The 20362-nt window shown below is 31.4% G+C and overlaps 1 protein-coding gene across 1 annotated transcript; it reads right to left on the bottom strand.

Annotated features, from left to right (window-relative positions):
• Positions 1-28: 28 nt before the first annotated feature.
• Positions 29-9685, bottom strand: LOC130675322 (lateral signaling target protein 2 homolog). Its single transcript, XM_057480905.1, has 5 exons — positions 9251-9685; positions 7291-7713; positions 6853-7203; positions 3734-6779; positions 29-3348 (listed from the first exon to the last, which is right to left on the bottom strand). Exons 1-5 carry the CDS (start codon positions 9284-9286, stop codon positions 3065-3067), a joined length of 4140 nt encoding a protein of 1379 aa, XP_057336888.1. The 5' UTR covers positions 9287-9685; the 3' UTR covers positions 29-3064.
• Between the last annotated feature and the right edge of the window lie 10677 nt (positions 9686-20362).

Genomic DNA, 20362 nt, shown 5'->3' with positions numbered 1-20362 from the left:
TAATAATAATAAATAAACCACATAAATATACTGGATGTTAATTTTCAAAGTTTATTATTTCTATAAACTGTTAGTCATAACTTTGTTTCAGGCACCCATGTATCCATGGCAATGAAAACAATATATATATACATATATATAGGTAAAACTTTGCGTAATTTATTCTCGACTCGTAACAATTACTATTTAATTACTCAATAAAAACAAAATATCCATCTCGAAATTCCAAGTTTAATAAAAAAAAGTAACACTCACGTTCTTAATCATCAATTATATTTTTTTTATTAATCATAAATTTATACATTTTTTATATTATTATTTTATAGGCAAGTTTAGATAAATTTATCAACAGAAATAAATGAAATAATACAAAAATAATTTTATCCACGAGAAATAATTCCATTACATTTCTATATATTTATATTTTATATTAATATTATAGATAAAAAAATTCTGCATAAGTTTTTTTTTACATGTCTTTTAATTACCGAGCTTTCTATTTTAATTATTAATTATAATTAATTATTAATAATAATAAATTGAAATATTTTTTTTTAAATACACGGATATATTTAGGCCAACATTAACAGGCACAAAAGGATCAATTTCGATATTTATAATTAATGACAGTACTCTATATCTATGTATCGTAAATTATAATAAAATTTCAATTATCCCACATAATTACAATAATAATAATAATAATAATAACAATAAAAAGTGCATAGCGGCGTCAGCGACAACTAATTTTAATTCATCAGAAATAATAATTAATTTTTTTAATAACTAATAACATTTTCAAATTGCAACTGTTAATTATTTAATATAATACACATTTTAAAAGTAATTAACTTTTTTTATTTGGTAACCACTTCAAGTTGGGTTGAGCGCATGACGTATATAACTAAATAAGTATTCAGACTTGCGTCACATAATTAATAAAATGTTAACTTTCTAATAATTAATTTATTGTTTATTATTTGGAATATATGAAATAAAGTCTGCTATTAATTATTATTATTATTATTTTAATATTTGAACATATGTACAGACGGACCTCGTTATAAGACTACGCATTATAAGACTCTTTCCCTAAATTTGTTAAAACTCGGAACGCATTCTCAATAAAAAACTCAATGAAAATTTTGTGCCGAAGCTTCGCTATAAGACTTACGACCAGTACGAATAAAATCGAGATAAAATGTACATACATAAATATATATATGTAAATATAAAGTAAATATAAGGTAAAAGACCTAATACTCGATTAGGGAACTAGTATCCGATCACTCCATGTATTTATATATCTATATTTAGTAAATATATATATACAAATACATGAGTGATAGGGTACTAGTTCCCTGATCGGGTACTGGGTCTCTCACTTTATAGATTGTAGACTAAGTAATTTATTTTCACAAAGAATACTTAAAATTTCGTGGTTTTACGTAATCAATTAAGGAAAAAGAACGACAAAATTCTGTTTATTTCTGATTATACATAAAATAGATTCACTGTCTAATAGAGCAGAATTGAATTGAATACATAAATAAAACTTAAGGGGGACAGCCACTGTGAAATTAAAAAAAAAATTTTTTTTATTTTATTAAAACAAAGTTTATATCTTCAAAAATATGTATCTAGAGTTTTATATGAAAATTCCGAATATTTTTCAAGTTATAGTCATTTTTGTGACAGCGCGTCAACTGACCGTTGCATCGACTAAAAACTTTAAACGCGTTTTTCTCGAAACTACTTTTCTTGAACTGGTCTCATCTGTAATTTGCATAAATATGAACCAATTCGCAACTTTTTTTTCCGTATTCGTCTATTCAGTAGCTAAAGTTGCATGTAGGGGATTTCAAAATTTTGATTTTTAAGATTTTTTGGGGCTGTTTGAATCCAAAAAAATGAGAAAAATAACGAAAAAAATTTTTAATGTCACCATTTTTTTTTCAAATCCAAATTTTCAAAATCCCCTACCCGGAACGATAACTACATGCATACAGATTACAAAGCGGTTTGGTTTTTTTGTTTCTGATAATCCGTTTTTGAGTTAGAGATGAGACCGTGGTGGGGGAAATTTTTTTGGTGCTCCCCAAAATGCTTATAACTTGGTAACAACATGATATTTTTTAATAAAAATTTAGGAGAATTATCTTCAATATATACTTTATAAAACAAAAGAAACCCGATCCCCAAATTCCTTTATTATCACAGTCCAAAAAATTCCCGAAAATCACCTATTTTTTCGATCCTCACAGTGGCTATCCCCTTAAAACAGCAATAGTCTTATAGCGAGGCTTGAGTGCAAGCCCTGTTAAGCACCATAGCAAGCGAACCTCAATTCTAATAATTTTTTTCTTTACACCCCGAATTAGTTTTATAACGAGATCCGGCTACATATAAATATATACAATAATTAAACAGTCTTCTTATATTAATAGAAAAAAATTTATTTACATACATAGTTTAGTAGATGCGAACAATTATATATATATATATATTTTTTTAATCATATATTTTTTCTCATGTCTAGTGTAAGGTAAGAGACCCAGTATCCGACCAGGGAACTAGTACCCAATCAGAAAACTAGTACCCGACCACTCATGTATTTGTATATTTATATTTACTAAATTTTACTAAATATATCTATACAAATATATGGAAAGATCGAGTACTAGGTCTTCCACCTTAATTGTAAAAAAAAATAACCGATAATTTATTTTAAAAAATTAGTATCAATAAAATAATAAAACATAAAAAATTTATTGTCTTTAAATATTTGGCGCACGTAAACAATATCTGCGTGTCTTTAGTAATAAAAAAAAATAATAATAATATTAATAATATATCTTTGTACATCTGTGCAAGGTAAAGTATTTAACAATGATTTAATTGCGAAAACAATGGAGAATAATAACAAAGAATGAGGAGTGATGCGTACAGTTGATAAAATAATAATAATTCAAAGTCGTTTTACGAAAAAATATATGTATATATATATATGCGTTTAGTTATAAACAGTGGAAGGAGCAGTTGTGTATATGTATGAAAGAACTATTCAGCTAGTGGAGGCGACATGGGAAACAGTAAATGGCGTGACTTGATAGAGAAAACACCTGTTGCAGACTCTGACTGGTTTAGTGTGTCCGTAACGAGGTAATGGGACATTGTTGCTGCTACAACGCCCACAAAATACTTTCCCGCAGTTTCTGCAGTGATGTCTACGTCTTACGACAGTGAATCCGGCCTGGCAGGCCATGCATCGCGGGGCGTCGTTGTCTGGTATCCAAGCTGGGGCTCTTTCCACACACTCTTCCCCTCGTTCCGTTGTTATTGGACACACTAAATATACAAAACAACATCATTAATTTATTTAACTACAAACACCATTATTACACTAATTAAACTAATTAAATATTAACTCAGATATTTATTTTTCAGATAATTTGACGTATGCAAACTTGTACTTTATCGCAAATTCGTCTTGATACTGCAGACTAATGACTCGACTCTTTATTTATCTTTCTTGGCTCGATTATTTATTCATTAACGTTTGCAAAAGTCTATTCAAATTATTTACAACAGTTGTGTTTATGTTTATTTTGTCTCGAGCCTCATTAATTTTGAATATTAACTTTGTCAGCCTTGGGCAGTGCCCGATAAATTTATACATCTGAATTAATAATTTAAATATTGGCCATGAAATACTTAAATTTATAACACTTACTTGTGTCATTAGTTATACTCGCTATGGAATCATCCTCAGGATCATCATCATCCTCTTGATTCAAGTCTTGTCTCTCAAGACTATTACTATTATTTAATATTTCAGTGGAATGTAAATTATCATCAGTCGGCGACTGTGATTCAGACATTGAATTATTATTATTATTATTATCATTATTATTATTATTATTATTATTATTATTATTATTATTATTATTATTATTATTATTATTATTATTGTTATTATTATTATTATTATTATTTTTTGTAACAACTGATTCCTGATCAGCATCCCCGGGACCGCTGGTGCTGTTCATAAGGAAGACACACTTTAAAATATTACGTAGATCAGAAGCGAAATTTGTTTGCAGCTGGTCAGCGACACCGGCAATGCAGACAAACAGACGATGAACCAGATCCTCGGAAGAACGAAATTTAGCTCTAATCTGATTCCTGTTGGCTATTTCCGCAGCTTGCATTGCCAGAGCTATTTCTTCGTCGTCCTGGCAGTCGCTCTGGAACTCACTCGTCTCCGAGCTCGAGTCTCCGTAACTAGACCAGCTGGAGCTCGAGTCGACGTTGGCGTTAGCTCGCGGTATCAGAGATAAATTTATTGACGGTGGAGTTTTTGTTATTCCTACGACAGTACAGCAACTTTTTGGTGATTTTACAGGTTTGTTTTCTCTAGTGCACTGCAATTGGCAGCTGTGACTATCGCTGACACCGCCACCATCATCCCCAGCCTCGGGAGAGCCAGACTGGTCGCCCGTAATCAGCCCGCTTTTGTCTGTCCTACGACCGAGTCCGTCGTTCGGCATCTCATCTTTCTTATTATTATCGATGAAATTCGTTGTTCCCCGGGTTATATTATCATTTTGTACACTTGCAGGATAATCACAGCAGTTACGCTGTTTATCAATGTCTTTTTTCCGCATTTTAGTCATTTGCTCAGCTCTGGACCTACGGTGATCCAGCAGCTTACGATTCTGGGGCGATATATTGGTACCTCGTTGCCCGAGATTGTGATTTTTCTGTGACATGTCAGTGCGCGACTCGAACTGACAATTCAACCGCGAACTACTCCGCTGAGGACTGTGGTGGTTACTAAAATTTGGCATCTGTCGCATGTTATTTTGCGTGGGGTGAAGCGACCCACCGTAACTGGTGAGTCGCGGATTGACACATCGGTCAACGGAGTTAGATCTCGAGCTCTCGGTACTCAACGACAAATTGTAGGCAGCAGAAACATTGTACGCAAGTTTTTCCTGCATGCTATTGTGATTTTTTTTTATAATCTTGCGCTCAAATTTACGCTGCCTTTTTTTAAGTTTAATGTCTTTAGATTTGCGCACCGACATTTTGTGTTGCGCATATCGCTCAATATTGCTGCTTATTTTATTGATATTCTGATGATTGTGTGACGTCGACGGGCAATTTTTACATTTTAAATCCTGCCAGAATTCTTTTGTCGACGCCGTCGTAGTTGGATTTATATTTAAATTTAAATTTTCCCAATTATCCGAGTAATTTATTTGTATTGATGATGTATTTGAATCACACACGGACATCTGTCCATTACCGTAAGCTCGACCAATAAATTCTTCATTCGTCCCATTAAAATTTGACGATATTCTACTCGTTATTTTGGACGTATCGCTATTACTGCTATTACTATTATTACAATTATTACTATTACCATTACAATTACTAGTACTATTGCAATTACTGGTACTGGTACTATTACAATTACAATTACAATTACAATTACAACTATAATTATCGAACGTAGAACATCTCAACGGACAAGTACATGACTCATCATCATTTGAAACCTTCTGTTCCACCGAAGTTGAACACACGTACGTACAAGTTAAATCTTTAATATTTTCATCATCCTCCAGCTCTTCATTAACTTGGATTTCATTAGCGAAAGTTTTCTTTTCTTCCGGGCTCTTATCATATAAACTGGTATTTTCCGAAGATATTACCGTACAAATACCCGAGTCAGTTTGCTCAGATATTTCATTAGCACAATCTCTCTCCAGCAATAAATTGGAAAGAGTTTTGTTAGCTTCGGAGATAAGTTTCTTGGCTTCAATATCAACAACAGAATTATCCGTAACGCTGTCATGCGTAACTTGATCTAGGAGATAAGTTTGTGGTAAATCAACATTAACATTAACATTCGTACTGCCAATAATCTGCTCCGACATATCAACGTTATTGTAAAAATTATCTTCCGTATTCTCATTACTTTTATTCCCAACGTGATCGCTCTCCCCGACCAATGACTCATTACTACCAGTGTAATGTGAGTCTCTAGGATTTATCACGTAGACCAAGGACTGTGACTCCGTCGAATTACAGTCACCTTGTTCGGACTGTTGGCTGCTGCTATTTGCGGTATTACCATGAGCGCAAACTAATTGCGCTGTAAGTCTGCAGCCATTTTGACGTAATCTATCAGCTCTTTGATCCTCATTTACTGCCGACACAGAGGCATCTATTTCCCTTCGATTTACGGTATTAATTACCAGCTGATGATCTTGCTGATTAATATGACAATGGGTATCGGGACTGGGATTACCATCGCCATCATCATCAATTACCACTCGCAAACTTGATTCTCCTCCATTTAACAATGACGAGTAGTTGTGTGGATAAGTTGCCACTGTTGTGGCAATAATAGTACGGTGATTATCGTCATTCTCACTGTTACCCGATACAGATACAGCCTGCTGTAGTTTCCTTTCAACTTTAACATTACTCTCCTGACTCATTATTTCGACTACGTCATTAGCAACCTCGTCCATATTAGTACCATTATTTTTAGTAACGGTATAAAAATCCACGACGAAATTTTTACAGTTCGGGTAGTCGGTGTAAAAATTGTGGACGAATTTCTCGAGTTCCTGCTGGCACGCGTTCCGAGTCGACGGTGAAATTGGCACCGCCGGCTCTTCATTTGAGCACAGAAGCTTCTCTAACATATACAGCTCGCGGTTGTTTAACGTCCAAAGAAGTTCGCGGATTTTTAACAAAAGATTCTGTAAAAAAATTTTAATATATTTAATTAAATTACGGTAGATAATTTAAAAGTATTAATTATGCAGTTCTTACTCTAAATGGTCTAAACATTTCGCTGATTGTATCAGCAGAATTGAGGCACAGAGGTCCGCCAGGAGGAGCTAGAAGACCCGAAACAATAGCGAGTCTCGGAATAGTGAACATTAGAGCTGGGTCGTAATTATCAACGTCGGCTTGATTTAGTAACCCGCGTTCGAGTGCTCGCTGCAGTGTTTCGGAAAATAAAACACAAACTAATTCCTGCTGCTCGTACTCCTTCGTCGACTTGACAGGTACCATTGCCGCAACGTAGCAGAGCTCGAAATCAGCGAATAGTCTGTCGAATATTTTCAGCGACTCTATTAATTTTTCCGTTTCCATGGGATTGTGCACCTGGAATAGTTCCTATTGAATAGATAAACAGACGTGATTATTATTGTTCAAATAAAAGGACGTGGAGCAGACAGATTAGCGCAAATGAATAATAAATACCTTCAAATTCATGTGACCTTTGAGCGCGTGCTCTCGCAAAAGATTCCGTACCGTTTCCAGAGATTTAGTGAGCGCTTTGGCTAAAGGTCTCATCGCTGAACTTTCAACTTCGCGGTTCATTATTGAAGACCCGGCGGCCAGACACTCGGCGCCGAACCAGAGCTGACCCGCTAAATTTTCCTGCATAACGTCATCTGGGAATTTGACGCGAAAGTCTCGGTTTGCGCGGCTGTCCGGTATCAGCTCGTCCATTATTTGATTGCATATCGTCAAAACTTTGTCCTGACAATGCCGCAGCTGGTTCACCAGCGTCGTGCAACGCTCTGGCTCCTGACGACCATCAAATGAGTCAAGTTCGCAAGCGACCGCTGTAAGTGCCTCATTAGCGTAGAAAAACTGAGCCAGCAAACTCGTGTCGTCTCTCTGAATTAACAAAAAATATATATTTGTTTCATCAATCTCGGGCTTTTTTATCAGACATTATCATTTATCATTAATGTGCTTGGTCTTTTATTTTGTTTTTATAAAAAGTCCGATTAATTTTTTATCTCTTCAGGCTTAAAATAAATTATTTTATTAGATTACTTATTTAAGAAAATACTGTTGAAATTCAAAGTGATATAGAAAGTAATTAGTCTACCGTGAACAAATTCTTTGTTCGCTTTGTTTTAGTTTATTACTTTTTTTTTTTAACGGTTTAATTTAATCTCGATGCCTGTACTCAATGAGTCATTTATTAACCAGCCGAATTAAATTACCTGTCGCTGTATAATTAACATACAAATAAACTCTGACAACATTGACATTCACTCGACCATTTTATAAAAAATATATTTTAATAATTTTGTTTTTCTTTATCCAGAATTTATAAAAGTTATCATTTTTTTTTTCATATCTTCAATTTAATAAAAAAAAAAAAAAAATAATAAATAAACTGGTGATTTAAATAAAAAATAAAATCTTTCGAGATCTGCTAGATTTAGATGGGTGACATTTTGATCTATAAAAAAAAATAAAAAAGCATTATTGAGCGCATTTGTTTTTAGTTGCACTTATATTATTGACCTCGATAAAAACGGATGAGCTTAATTGATAATATTGATTGTATATACTCTGCTGGAGTGTGAGAATTCTTAAATCACCACATGGTTGTTAATATTTTTTATGCATCATCCACTCAATCATCTAGATACGCAAATAAATTTATATTTCAATTATCAATTATCTATTATTAACCCAACGTATTTTTATTTATACGTTTTACCCCCCGGTAAGACAATTTATTACCAACCCCAGTATCGAATATAAATATATGAAAAATATCAGATGCCAGATATCGAATAAAAATAAATAAAAATTTAACTATTTCGTAAATATTTGTACTGTGATAAGACACAATGAAATATATTGTAAACATGATAAATATGTAATTGACATATTTATACAGTACACTTAAAAAATAATATATATAAAAATATATACAGAAAAGTACGTCACTATCACTACGATTAAATTAATATTTTTTTCATGACAGTCATTGTCATTATCCATTTTCTCATACATTCATGTTTTAAATGTCTATATATATATTTATATACTTATTGTTATAGACTTTCCTATCTTTACCGAATGTAAAACATTAAATTACACAGGTTGTAGATTAATTACAAGATAAAAAGACTCGGACATTAATAAAAGACATATGGCCATCATGACATTGTTAATTCTCGGTCATTTTTTTTTTATTTACGGAAAGATGTTATTTAAATAAAGTTTTTCATACCAGCCAGGAAAAAAAGGAAAGCAGACATTTAAAAAAAATAACAATAAAAAAAATGACAGAGTGGGAGATGCAGTGAAGGAAAAATAAAAAATTGGAGAAGAAAAAAATGAAAACTAGACACTTGTGACCAGGAAGTTAATAAATAATAATAATAATTTTGATAATAATCATAGATACCTTTGGTCTGTAGAACCATTTTCTGATGGACTCCATTGCCGTGCAGCGAGTACACAATTTAAATAAACTTAAATATATGTGTAGTAATGATAATAATAATAACAATAATAATAATAATAATAATGTTGAGAGTTGAGATCGAGAGCCAGATCACTGCGACTTTCGCGCACCTTGTACTTGCGTCATAGCGACGCCCAATCTATACAAAGATGTACACTATTTACACTTAATTTCATTGTTTATTTATTTTGAATTTTTTATTGTATGCACTGTTGTTAGTCATCAATACTCACGCCATGGTATTTTTTAAATCGCAAGTGTCCCTGGGATCTGCCGAGTGTTTTGCTGGCGACCGCGAGTACGAGCTATGAGTACGGTTATTATTTTTTTTTTTACGCTTCGCTCGTAAGTTGTAAGTCCCGAGTGTGTACTTTATTAAACTTCCGACAGACGTCGCACATCTGCGCACATCTGTTTTAAACGGCAGTCGTCGCTTTCTTTGAAAAAAAAAATGTCGTGCATGCGCGGATGTGGATGCGCACTGGTTCTGCGCTCATTTGTTTTGAGCGCGAGTACTTTAAAAATTGGGCGGATGTTCCCTGATAGTCAGAGTTTCTGATCAGAAAATTGGAGCACATGAGTTGCGAAAAACTTTACGATAAGTTGTCGACAACTTTCAGTTTTTGTACCGTGATAGCCAGCCTAATCGTAAGTTAACTACAAGCTACTGCCGTATTCTAGAGGTACCTTAAAGGAAAGTGTTAGAGAACAAGCAGTTACCTTTAAGTTGACAGTAAATTGTCTGTTAACTTGAATTCAATTTGACTACAAGTGTTACTGTTAGACAATGACGTTGTTGATTGAAAGTTTCACTTCAAATTGACGGCAAGTTCTTCTGTCAAAATACATTCAGATGACGGCAGTAGATTTACATAAACTTGCACGCAAATATTATCCAGCTGAGGCTTACCAGAAACTTGTCGTTAAGTTAGCTGCAAATGTTTCATTCCAGAACTTGCTGAGCAAAGCTGTAGGCTATCAGCGTAACTGTTGATTGCAAGTTCCCTGATAGCATGAGTTGTATTCATTAGTTTGCGACCAACTTGACGACAAGTTGTCGACAACTCTAGCTATTGCAACTTTTGGCTACAAGTTACCGCCAACTTTCTAAGAAAGTTGACACCAGGGAAGAGCCACAATTCAAAAGTAGGTTTCTGAGAAAATTGAAGGCAACTTTCCGTCAACTTATTGGATTGCCAACTTTTGCCATCAACTTTCTCAGAAAGTGTCTATCAACTTTGGCGGCCAACTTGTCTATCACTGAGTCTATAATACAGATCCCGATGATAGAGATTGACTTTCTTCCTCACCGACCGTAGATCAAAAAAAATTGTTAAGTGTTTTTGAAATTGAGTAGACGGCGCCAAAATATCAATAGATGTTCAACATAAAAAGTAAATAATAAAATATTTATAATAAATAATAAAAAGTATGTGTAAATTAATATATAAGCATTAGAATATAATAATTCATCGGAAGTAACTATAATTATTATGATTGCAGCGATGAGTAGTAAATAAAACTAAAGATTGTGGCTATTTTTTCCAGAAAATTTTAAGTTTCTTACAACTTTCATCGTTTTCTTATTTTCTCTTTTTTTTTAAATAATAAAAAAAAATGTGTGAGTACTGCTTTTAAAAATAACTACAAATTAGTACTATAAGTATTCAATCGAAGTAGTACTATAGGTAGTAATTAAATTAAGAATTAAAATAAGTACCATAAATATCCAATCATTGAGAAAAAAAATTTTTTCCGACAACTATAAATTTTAGTTATGACAATAAAATGGTTTGATTGCCCATTACCAATCATATATTTGGTTGTTTTAACTAAATATTGTTTTTGACTAGTTCTTTATTTTCATTCTCTCAAGCTCAAGCAATTATCTTATGGATAAAAATGCTTTATCCGATTTTTTTCGCACTTTAAGTATTAAATGACTTGACAAATTTTTATTTGTTTTTGGATTAAGTAATTTTGATATATTACCTGTCATTCGCAGTACAAATCAGACATATTTTTTTACCAGGAGGTGGCTGTTTTTTCAAAAACATTTTTAATCCGTATCTCCGAGATACGGACCTCAAAAAAATAGTATTTTCATTTTACTGTCGCTGGGTTTCTTCGGCAAGAATTTGTCATAACAAGCAATAAATGTCCATAGTGTTGACAGTTATTCCTCAAATAAACTGAATTATGGTTTACCTCGGAGGACAATAGTCACACACTGAGGATGGTCTAAAACGGTCCGTATCTTCGAGATATTCCAAAAACTTTAGTTTAGTTTTTAAATTCATTTTATCTCATCAAAATTTAAAGGCTTATTATTTTTACATTTTTATAAAAAAATTGTACCATAATCTTATGATCCTAATTTTGAAAAATTTTATTTGTAAACTAAAATTTATTTCTAGATCTTTTAATAATTAAAAATGTTCTATAAATAATTTCAGATGGCATTTTAAATGGAAAATAATTTGAATTAATTATAAGGCTTTCAACAAATTGCATTAGTAGTACTTTTGATCTATAAAAGTATAAATGTGTATTTTAACAACACATTCATTTAAATATTCACCAGCAATCAACGATAATAACGGTTTATATATAAAACTCACCAGCGATATTCAATTTAAATAATTAAACTAGGGTTTTTATTTCGTCGAATAAGTGAGAAAAACAATCAAGAAATCAACTTACGATTTTACAAATACTCAATTTCATTATTACGAATATATTAACATACAATTATTTGAACTTATAAAATATTCATAATATTTTTTTTATTTTTAATTTTTGGCTTTATAATTAAATTCAGTAATTGCGATAATTTACCACACACTTATACGACAAAATATCAAGGTATGATCAAATTTTCGCGGAAGGGTTGTAACGACAGTATTGAAATTTCGACAATCGCCGCCTAATAATAATTAGATTTTAATAACAGGCTTGAGAAATACGGGCGTGATGTTTATGTTTGATCATCGATATTTAAGTAATTACAATAATTAATTATTAGCTGACTGGGTGGTAGAAGTTTTCTTCGAAATTAAGGATTCTCAATGGATATCGACGGAATAGGTGCGTGGGGGATGTCTTATAAAGCCGGAACGATCTTTACTTCGCACATTGCTCATGCAGAACTTGAATCTGCTGTAAGACTTCACACATCGCGTTGTGATAAGACTTTTTAATAAATATACGATAGTCGCAGAATCTTTACGTTTATCATTAACGATTCAATTTATACTATTTTCTATATTATTTTATATATACGGCAAACAATTTCAAGGTAAGTTTATTTAATTATTTATGCAAGTTTACTATTTTTCAATTAATTGCTAATAACATTTTCTTTTTTTTTTTAATTTTGTATGGAAATTTTATGGTTTCAAAAATTGATTTTCTTAGATTTTCTATGGATTTTCTTAGACAGTGACCTGATTTTCTATACACTGTAAAAAATTTCGGTGTAAAAATGGACCCGGAGAACTTTACACGGCCGTGTAGTGTGAAATAATGGTGTAAAATTCTCTCGGTGTAAATTTTCCATCCGTGTAATTTTAAAACGGTGTAATCTACTTTTTTACACCATTCCGTGTTACTCGTTAATTTTGATTAACGAGCAACAAATGATCATTGAACATTTTTAACTACTTAATCAATAACTATATTAATATTATTTAGTTATTAAATAGTATTTTTAACATACAAATATTTTTATGATTATTTTTCCTTAACTCAAAATTATCATAAATTACATATTTACACGCTTGACGCTGTAAAAATTTTAAATTCACACCGCCTAAGTTTAACACGATATTTAGTATAATTTTCACACCGAAATTTTTACACCGAGTTATTTACACTACACCGGGTCCAAAAAATTTTTTATTGTGTAAATTTCCACTATTGAACAAAGTTAAAAAAATTATTGCTCATCGTAAGTATTTAAATTGCATAGAGCCTAATAATAGAATGTGATATTAAAAAAAAAAATTTCTTAAATTTTTCATTACACCAAAGTTTAAAATATTCACCTGTATAACGTTTGTCACTTAAAATAATTAATATTTTCCATAAAAAATTTATTCAAAATTGTCTCAAGTCTAGTGTTGAAAAAATCAGTCGCCTCTCTGCCGACAGACGATCCGCTGAACTTATCCTCTGCTTTTTTCACCGAATAGAGAAAATTATTAACGATTGTCGGAAATTATACATTAAGATAGATGGCGCGCTATAAATAAAAAGTCTTTTCAATAAAAAATTTTCACCTGCCTAATTTTGAAAACCGCCTAATCGAAAAATATAAAATTTAAAAATAAAATTTGTTAATGCGCCCCGCGATTTTTTGAAAACTTTTTATTTATGATTAAAAATCCGATATCTCATTAACAATAAAATGCTCGTAATCAGTATCATTTAACTTGAAGTATCCATCTTACAAATTGATAAGTTAAATTATAAAAACATTGTAACAAGAACGTCTATAGATAAAACCGAGTAAAAACACTCAAATGTCAATAAATATTCTCAAGTATTTTTATTAACTTTGGTAACTATCATAATGTAACGTTGGAGTATATAATAATAAATAGCCGGTTAATATCTTAGTCATTGGCGTGAGTCACAGAAATGCTTGGTAGAGAAAAAAAAATAAAAAAAAGACAAATTATTTTAATTCTCGGACGTTTAAAAAGAACACACGATCATATACGAGACATAAACGTTTAGCTGTCTAAGCACAACCAACACGACACTGGTCCTGTCTCTTATCCACAAGACACTTAGTAGCACTTACTCTTATCTTAATGACCAGGGACGCGAGTAGCGTTAATGGCCTCTCAAAATTAGCGTCGCAAGGCACCCTTTGAAAATTTTTAAAAAACTATCTCCTGGTTACTCTTTCAGCCCATAAACATTTTCACAATGTCATCAGTGCATTACATTTAAACGATATTATTTACTCAGACTTTTATGTTTAATAAAATATTATTTATGCATGCATGGACATACAGTATAAATGTATATTTATTTATTTATGAATACATTAATGTTATTATAAAGTCATTGAGATAATTTCATTTAATTTTCGTATTCATTTTTTTATTTTACCTGTAACATATTAACTAATGCATTAATTAATGTTATTATCAGATGCGTTATCTGTCATACGCGCCAGTTATTTTATCACTTGTAATCATCATGGCAACTTGTCAGACTTTTCAATACAGCCGCGGCTGGACTAATGGAAAACGGGACAATTCTGCGATTGGTTTCACTCTCCCAGATTTTAGGATTGACAATTTTGATACGAATAATGTTAATAACAACAATGATGGATCTAATGTGCAATGTAATTTACGGAAAATAAAAATGCTGATACAAGGAGACCATCATGAACAAGTAAAAAAATTTGTATTTATTGTAATTTTTTCTTTAAATGTTCGATAGCATGAAAAAAAGATAGTGGAAAAATTACAGTTTCAAATATCAGCAAAGTCCCATTATTACTTTGAAACTGTATAAATTTTAGTATTTCTAAGACGTAGCAATTATTGCCCGGAGAATTTAGACCTGTTTCAAATGCTATGGTGTTATAGTAAAGCCGGGCTATGTTGGTCGCCTGATGGAAATTTAAATGAACACATGGACAAAATTACTATGACCACAGTAAAAACTCAAATTGTTACAGTAATTTGTGATATATTCATTGTCAATTTTACTATGGTCGTATACTATAGTAACTTCTCCACCATAGCATTTCAAACAAGAATAATTTCTTTGTGTACAGTCGTACAAGACTTTGCTCAGGTCTTCCCGAGTCAAATAACAAATTCGGATTTAAGTCTCAGAGTTCTCAATGAGGTTTTTGAAGATCAATTTAGAGTTTTAAGATTGATAACAGTATTGAAAGTTATCCTAGTTTAGTCCTCAAAGTAGTAGTCCTTAAAATACTCAAAACATACAGGAATAATTTTATCCACATTTGAACCTCAAAAGTCTCATTCGTCGTGTTCTCTCCCCTCCCTTTTCTATCTAAAATTTTTCAAAGTCCGAAGTATAACTTTCCATTCGTTGAGGATTTTGAGGTCTTAGTTATAATTTAAAATCGATAAATTATTCGCATTTAGACCTCATACTTCTCATTGAGGAGTTTTAGTACTAAAGTAGAGTTACTTTCTGGACAGCAAATAAAACATCAAAAAAATTAAGGCTTTTGAGGACTAAAATACAATTTGTTCTTTGAATTGGGCTTAATATCGTTTCATTCATAATAAAGTTTTATTCAACTAAAAATACAATAGAAGCTGTAAAATTTGGCATCTATAATTGTAATTTCTTGATTGCAAGAAGTAGTCTCGAATTTTACAGTGCAAACTATAATACTAGAAGTTTTTATATGAGGGCCCTATTTTTGCACTAAAAACTAATTTTTTCACTGCTCTTTTTTCTCTCTAGATATAATTTTTTAAAATTTAAGTTTTTCATTGAAATAGATCATTGATCTACATAGATCTAAATAATAAAAAAGTTAGATCTATGTAAAATGTAGGATTTGAGACTCCGTAAATTTAAACTTTTTTTTTCAAATGTTACAGAAAATTTTAGAGCCCATTATTTTTTAAAAATAAATATCAGGTTTTATTTTCAAATTTTTTTTCAGATTTATTTATGCAGACTACTGGATCTTCTATCAAAAATAAATAGAGAAGAAAAATTATCTAGTCATTCTCGGCATCCAACTTTTGAAATCAGCGATATTGATAATTAAATAAAATATGATAATTAATAATCAAATGACTTATATATATTTATTATTATTTATTGTAAAAGCTGCTTTAAATTAATTATGTATTAAAAGTATTAAATATATATTATTAAATGTAATAAATATATAAATAGAGATTACCGGATATGGTTGTGAAATTTTATTAGACAGAATTTAAGATCCAAGATGATGATGAGTTTAATGGTTATATAGATATATAATACGTGTGCTGAGAAGTTGTAGGAGATATAAATTCGTAGACAGACTAATTCCGCGTTGACGAGTCATCTGTCTTCGGGCTGACATGGAGTTTTCATCGATTCCTCGCGGGCCGTTAATTAAATTTTCGCCGGCCTAATTGGACGTCGGCCGGGCTGCGAACGAGCTGCTGCCGGGATATATAGATCGGGGTGGCCGTCGGTGTGATGCTGGTACTGGTGATGCTGCTGATGCCGAGCGCTCTGAGGATTTTCTCTGTCAACATCAAGATGGAGTGAAACTTTGCCGAAGAGAGACATACGCTGAGTCAATGGATTATCAAGTGCGATTGAGGTGCGATTTATATTATATTTTCCTAACTCGATTATCTTTTATCATATATTTTACCAGTTTGATATTAAACTTAATCGATTCAACTGCGACACAGACCTGCTATATTATTCACTTTAAAATGACTATAGATTATTTGGAAAAATAATTATGCCAGTTTTTTTATTATTGATTATCATTTTTTTTTCTCAATCAGAACTTGAATTATTTCATTTTTTTTTATTCAACATTTTTACAATCATTTATTTATTTTATTAAAATCCATCTCAATTGACATTTACGTGACGTTTTAATTTTAAATTTTGAAAAAGACGTTCTAAATTCAATGGAAGATATAATTCTCTAGTTTTTTGTCTCTTGAATTGTCTAGCAAAATTAATTCATTAATTCATTAATTTATTTTATTTAAATCCATCTGAATTGACATTTACGTGACGTTTTAATTTTAAATTTAAAAAAAGACGTTTTAAATTCAATGGGAGATATAATTCTCAAGTTTTTTGTCTCTTGAATTGTCTAGCAAAAATTAATATTTAATGTAAAAAAAATTATTTTACTTAAAAATAAGAATAAAATTATCGTTTCCTCTTTGATAATTCAAAATTTATCATTTATTCATTTTTTTCTCATCATTCGAACTGAGAAATTTATTATCATATTTTCTCAAACGAAAAAAAAATCTAATTTTTGTACGACTCTTTTTACCCCTTATCCCATAAAAAATTTAATAAGGGGAGAGGGGGGGGGGCAGAGTGGGCCCGTTAAGGAAAATAATTATAATATCATGAATTTTTTTTATGCGTTTACTTCTTTTTAGACTCTTCATACTTTTTTTCACTTCATTATGCTGCGTCCATTAAAATTTTAAAATCGAAAATTAGGGGCAAAGTGGACCCTCCAAAAAATTTCGGATTTGATATTTTTTATTCTTTACACGTGTGATATTTGCAAATAACTATGAAACAATTGTATTTTAATAATATAAAAGTCATTTTAATAGTTTGCTGCAATATAACTTTAAGACGTAATTTTATTATCTTTAATTTTCTTAATAAATTATATTTAATGAACAGTTTTGGTGGTCTATTTTAGCCCTCATTGTATAAGAAATTTCGATAAAGCTTATTATCCGTCCGCATTTATTGGCGTACAGAAAATTTTGAGGGGCCCACTTTGCCCTCATATTTTTTGAAGTTTTGAAAATTTTAAGGGGCCTATCCGAGTCGAAATATTAGACGTAAGTTGAACGTTTTAACTTTTTGAAAGTAAATTGAACAATTTTTTTGTATTTTGGTTCATAAAAAATTGGTAATTTCATGAGTTATGATTTGAGTTTAATGATAACATTCATTAATTTATTTCAATATATTTAATCACAATTTTTATAACCTTGATATCATAATATATGAAAAGATATAAATATATAGTGTTAAAGATAGAAGTATGAAACTGAAAAAAATTTTTTTTCAAAATACGAATTTTTTATTTAAGAGTCAGAAAGGCGGACGACAAAATTTTAGGGAATTGACGTGATTATAATCCAGGACTACACAATCGATGAAAAAATTTTTTTGGTATGCTTATGTTTTCTTATTGTAAGTCTAAATTGGTTTTATTTTTATGATAAATATGTTTTTAATTTATGATACTCCAATCTCCGTTTTGAATAAGTTGAAAGCTGTCAAATTGAGTTTTTAATGTCCAAAACGTTCAAGTTACGTCTAATATTTCGACTCGGGTACTTGCCCCCTGCTCCCCTACAATCATCGTCAAATTAAATCGATAAAAAGAAAACTTGTAATTTTAAAATCTTCCGCGCCATAGTAATAAAAATCTCGCAAAATCTTTAGCCCAGAATTACAACCGGGCTAGTTATTTAAATCTCAACTGCAGCTTAACTTAATTATCAATTAAAAATCTAATAACTGCAAAATATTTTCATAACAATAATAAAGTTCTTTAAGTTTAAATAACATCAAAATATTGGCCACTTTTGCTGTCATTGTCATTTTAAAATAAAATTTAAGTAACATAATAAACAATATTTTGAAACCGGGGAACTCAGACATGAACCCATCACATGTAGACACAATATTCAACACATTCAAGAGCAATGATAATACAGTTAAAACTTAGTCGCTAATCAGAAACCAATTACCGAAGGTAACTTGGGGACGAGTTTAATCATATTAAATATTAACGCTCGTGATGAAACTTGCGCGTGCTCACGTTGATTCTTTTTGTAGTAATATAAGTAAAGTTGTCCTTCTATCCCATGTTGTAAGCACAGACCCCACGCGTTTTTTTATACAGTCACACTCTTGGGAATACAACATATACAAGTAATCTATAAGAGATGAGATGCGAGCAACAGCAACCAGTATTCCTAAATAAAACTGCTTGATGCATATGCCCTATCGATGCCTTTATATCGAAACATCAATTATATCCCAGTACATTTTTTTTATCTTTTTTTTCATTAATTATTTCCGCGGAAATGAATTATTGATAGCCAGCAATCAGACAAAATGTATAACAATTATCAGCAAATACCGAATTCCAATATGAAATAAAATAAAAGTAATTATTTGATAGTTTGGTTGTAACGTCGATTGATTTATTGTTTTATTAAATAATAAATTTGACGGACGACTTAGCGCTGACGTATTACTTCGACAGTCGATAATGCAATCTAATCGTGGTCGGGTGGACAACATTGAGTGTTCACAGAGTAGAGACTGTACAGAGTGACAGAGACAAAGATAGACATAGAGGTAGAGGTAGATGGAGATGTAGAGAGAGAAATCAGCAGATTGGATTAACCCTCTCGTGAGCATAACTGCAGCATATCGACCAATGAATCCCATGGGATCTGGCACGACGGGGGTCGTCCGACAATCATGGTTACTATCTGGTTATGAGTCAATTGTTATTTCTACAGTATTTAATATTTAATCACTCCCCCGTACATGTATATGCACTATATGCATGTGCATGTACATCGAGAAAATTAATCCGGGACGACTGATACATTATTGTCTCATATTGAAAAGTCTATCGAAATATTGATCGTATTAATTATTCAGCCCATTAAAAATAAAGTATCATCAATTTATTAATTACTCTGTACTCTGCATCTATATCTAGTTATTTAAAATTTCAATTGGGAGTAAAGTGGCATAAATTTAATGGTGTAATAAATTAATTACTCATGATAAAAACATTATTTGAAATGCAGTCCAAGCATTTGAATTACAAGTTTAATATTTCTGTAATAATAAATTGTAGCTTGATATATATGTGTATACACGTGAAAAATAATAGTGTATAAACTAGGTAAAATTGTATTAGCGACGTTTTGAGTTAGCCGCGAGGGAAAAGCATAATTGTCAGGCGACCAATTGCCAGACCAGACTGGAGCTAATATTGGATTAGTTTTTAATTCGTTATACACTAGTAACACAACACCCTGCACTGTTACACACAACACAATATATCCTTTTTGTACTTGTGTGTGTACATATATACATTAGTATGATGTTATCTGGTGTGAGATTAAATAGAGAAAGAAGATACCGTAAGCACGTGTGCTAACACTAATGCGCATTCGCGAGTCTATAACAATGGGTGTTGTTCTCTCTCTGTAGTATGGGCGTTTGCGCGTTTATACCAGAGAGGGGATCCCACTGATGTATGATCGAGGATTAATTCGAGGGGCGTATGCT

This window comes from Microplitis mediator, chromosome 10, assembly GCF_029852145.1.
Source record: "Microplitis mediator isolate UGA2020A chromosome 10, iyMicMedi2.1, whole genome shotgun sequence".
Lineage (NCBI taxonomy): Eukaryota > Metazoa > Arthropoda > Insecta > Hymenoptera > Braconidae > Microplitis > Microplitis mediator.
The sequence above is the reverse complement of the archived record's forward strand: the minus strand, read 5'-3'. Positions and strand labels throughout refer to the sequence as shown.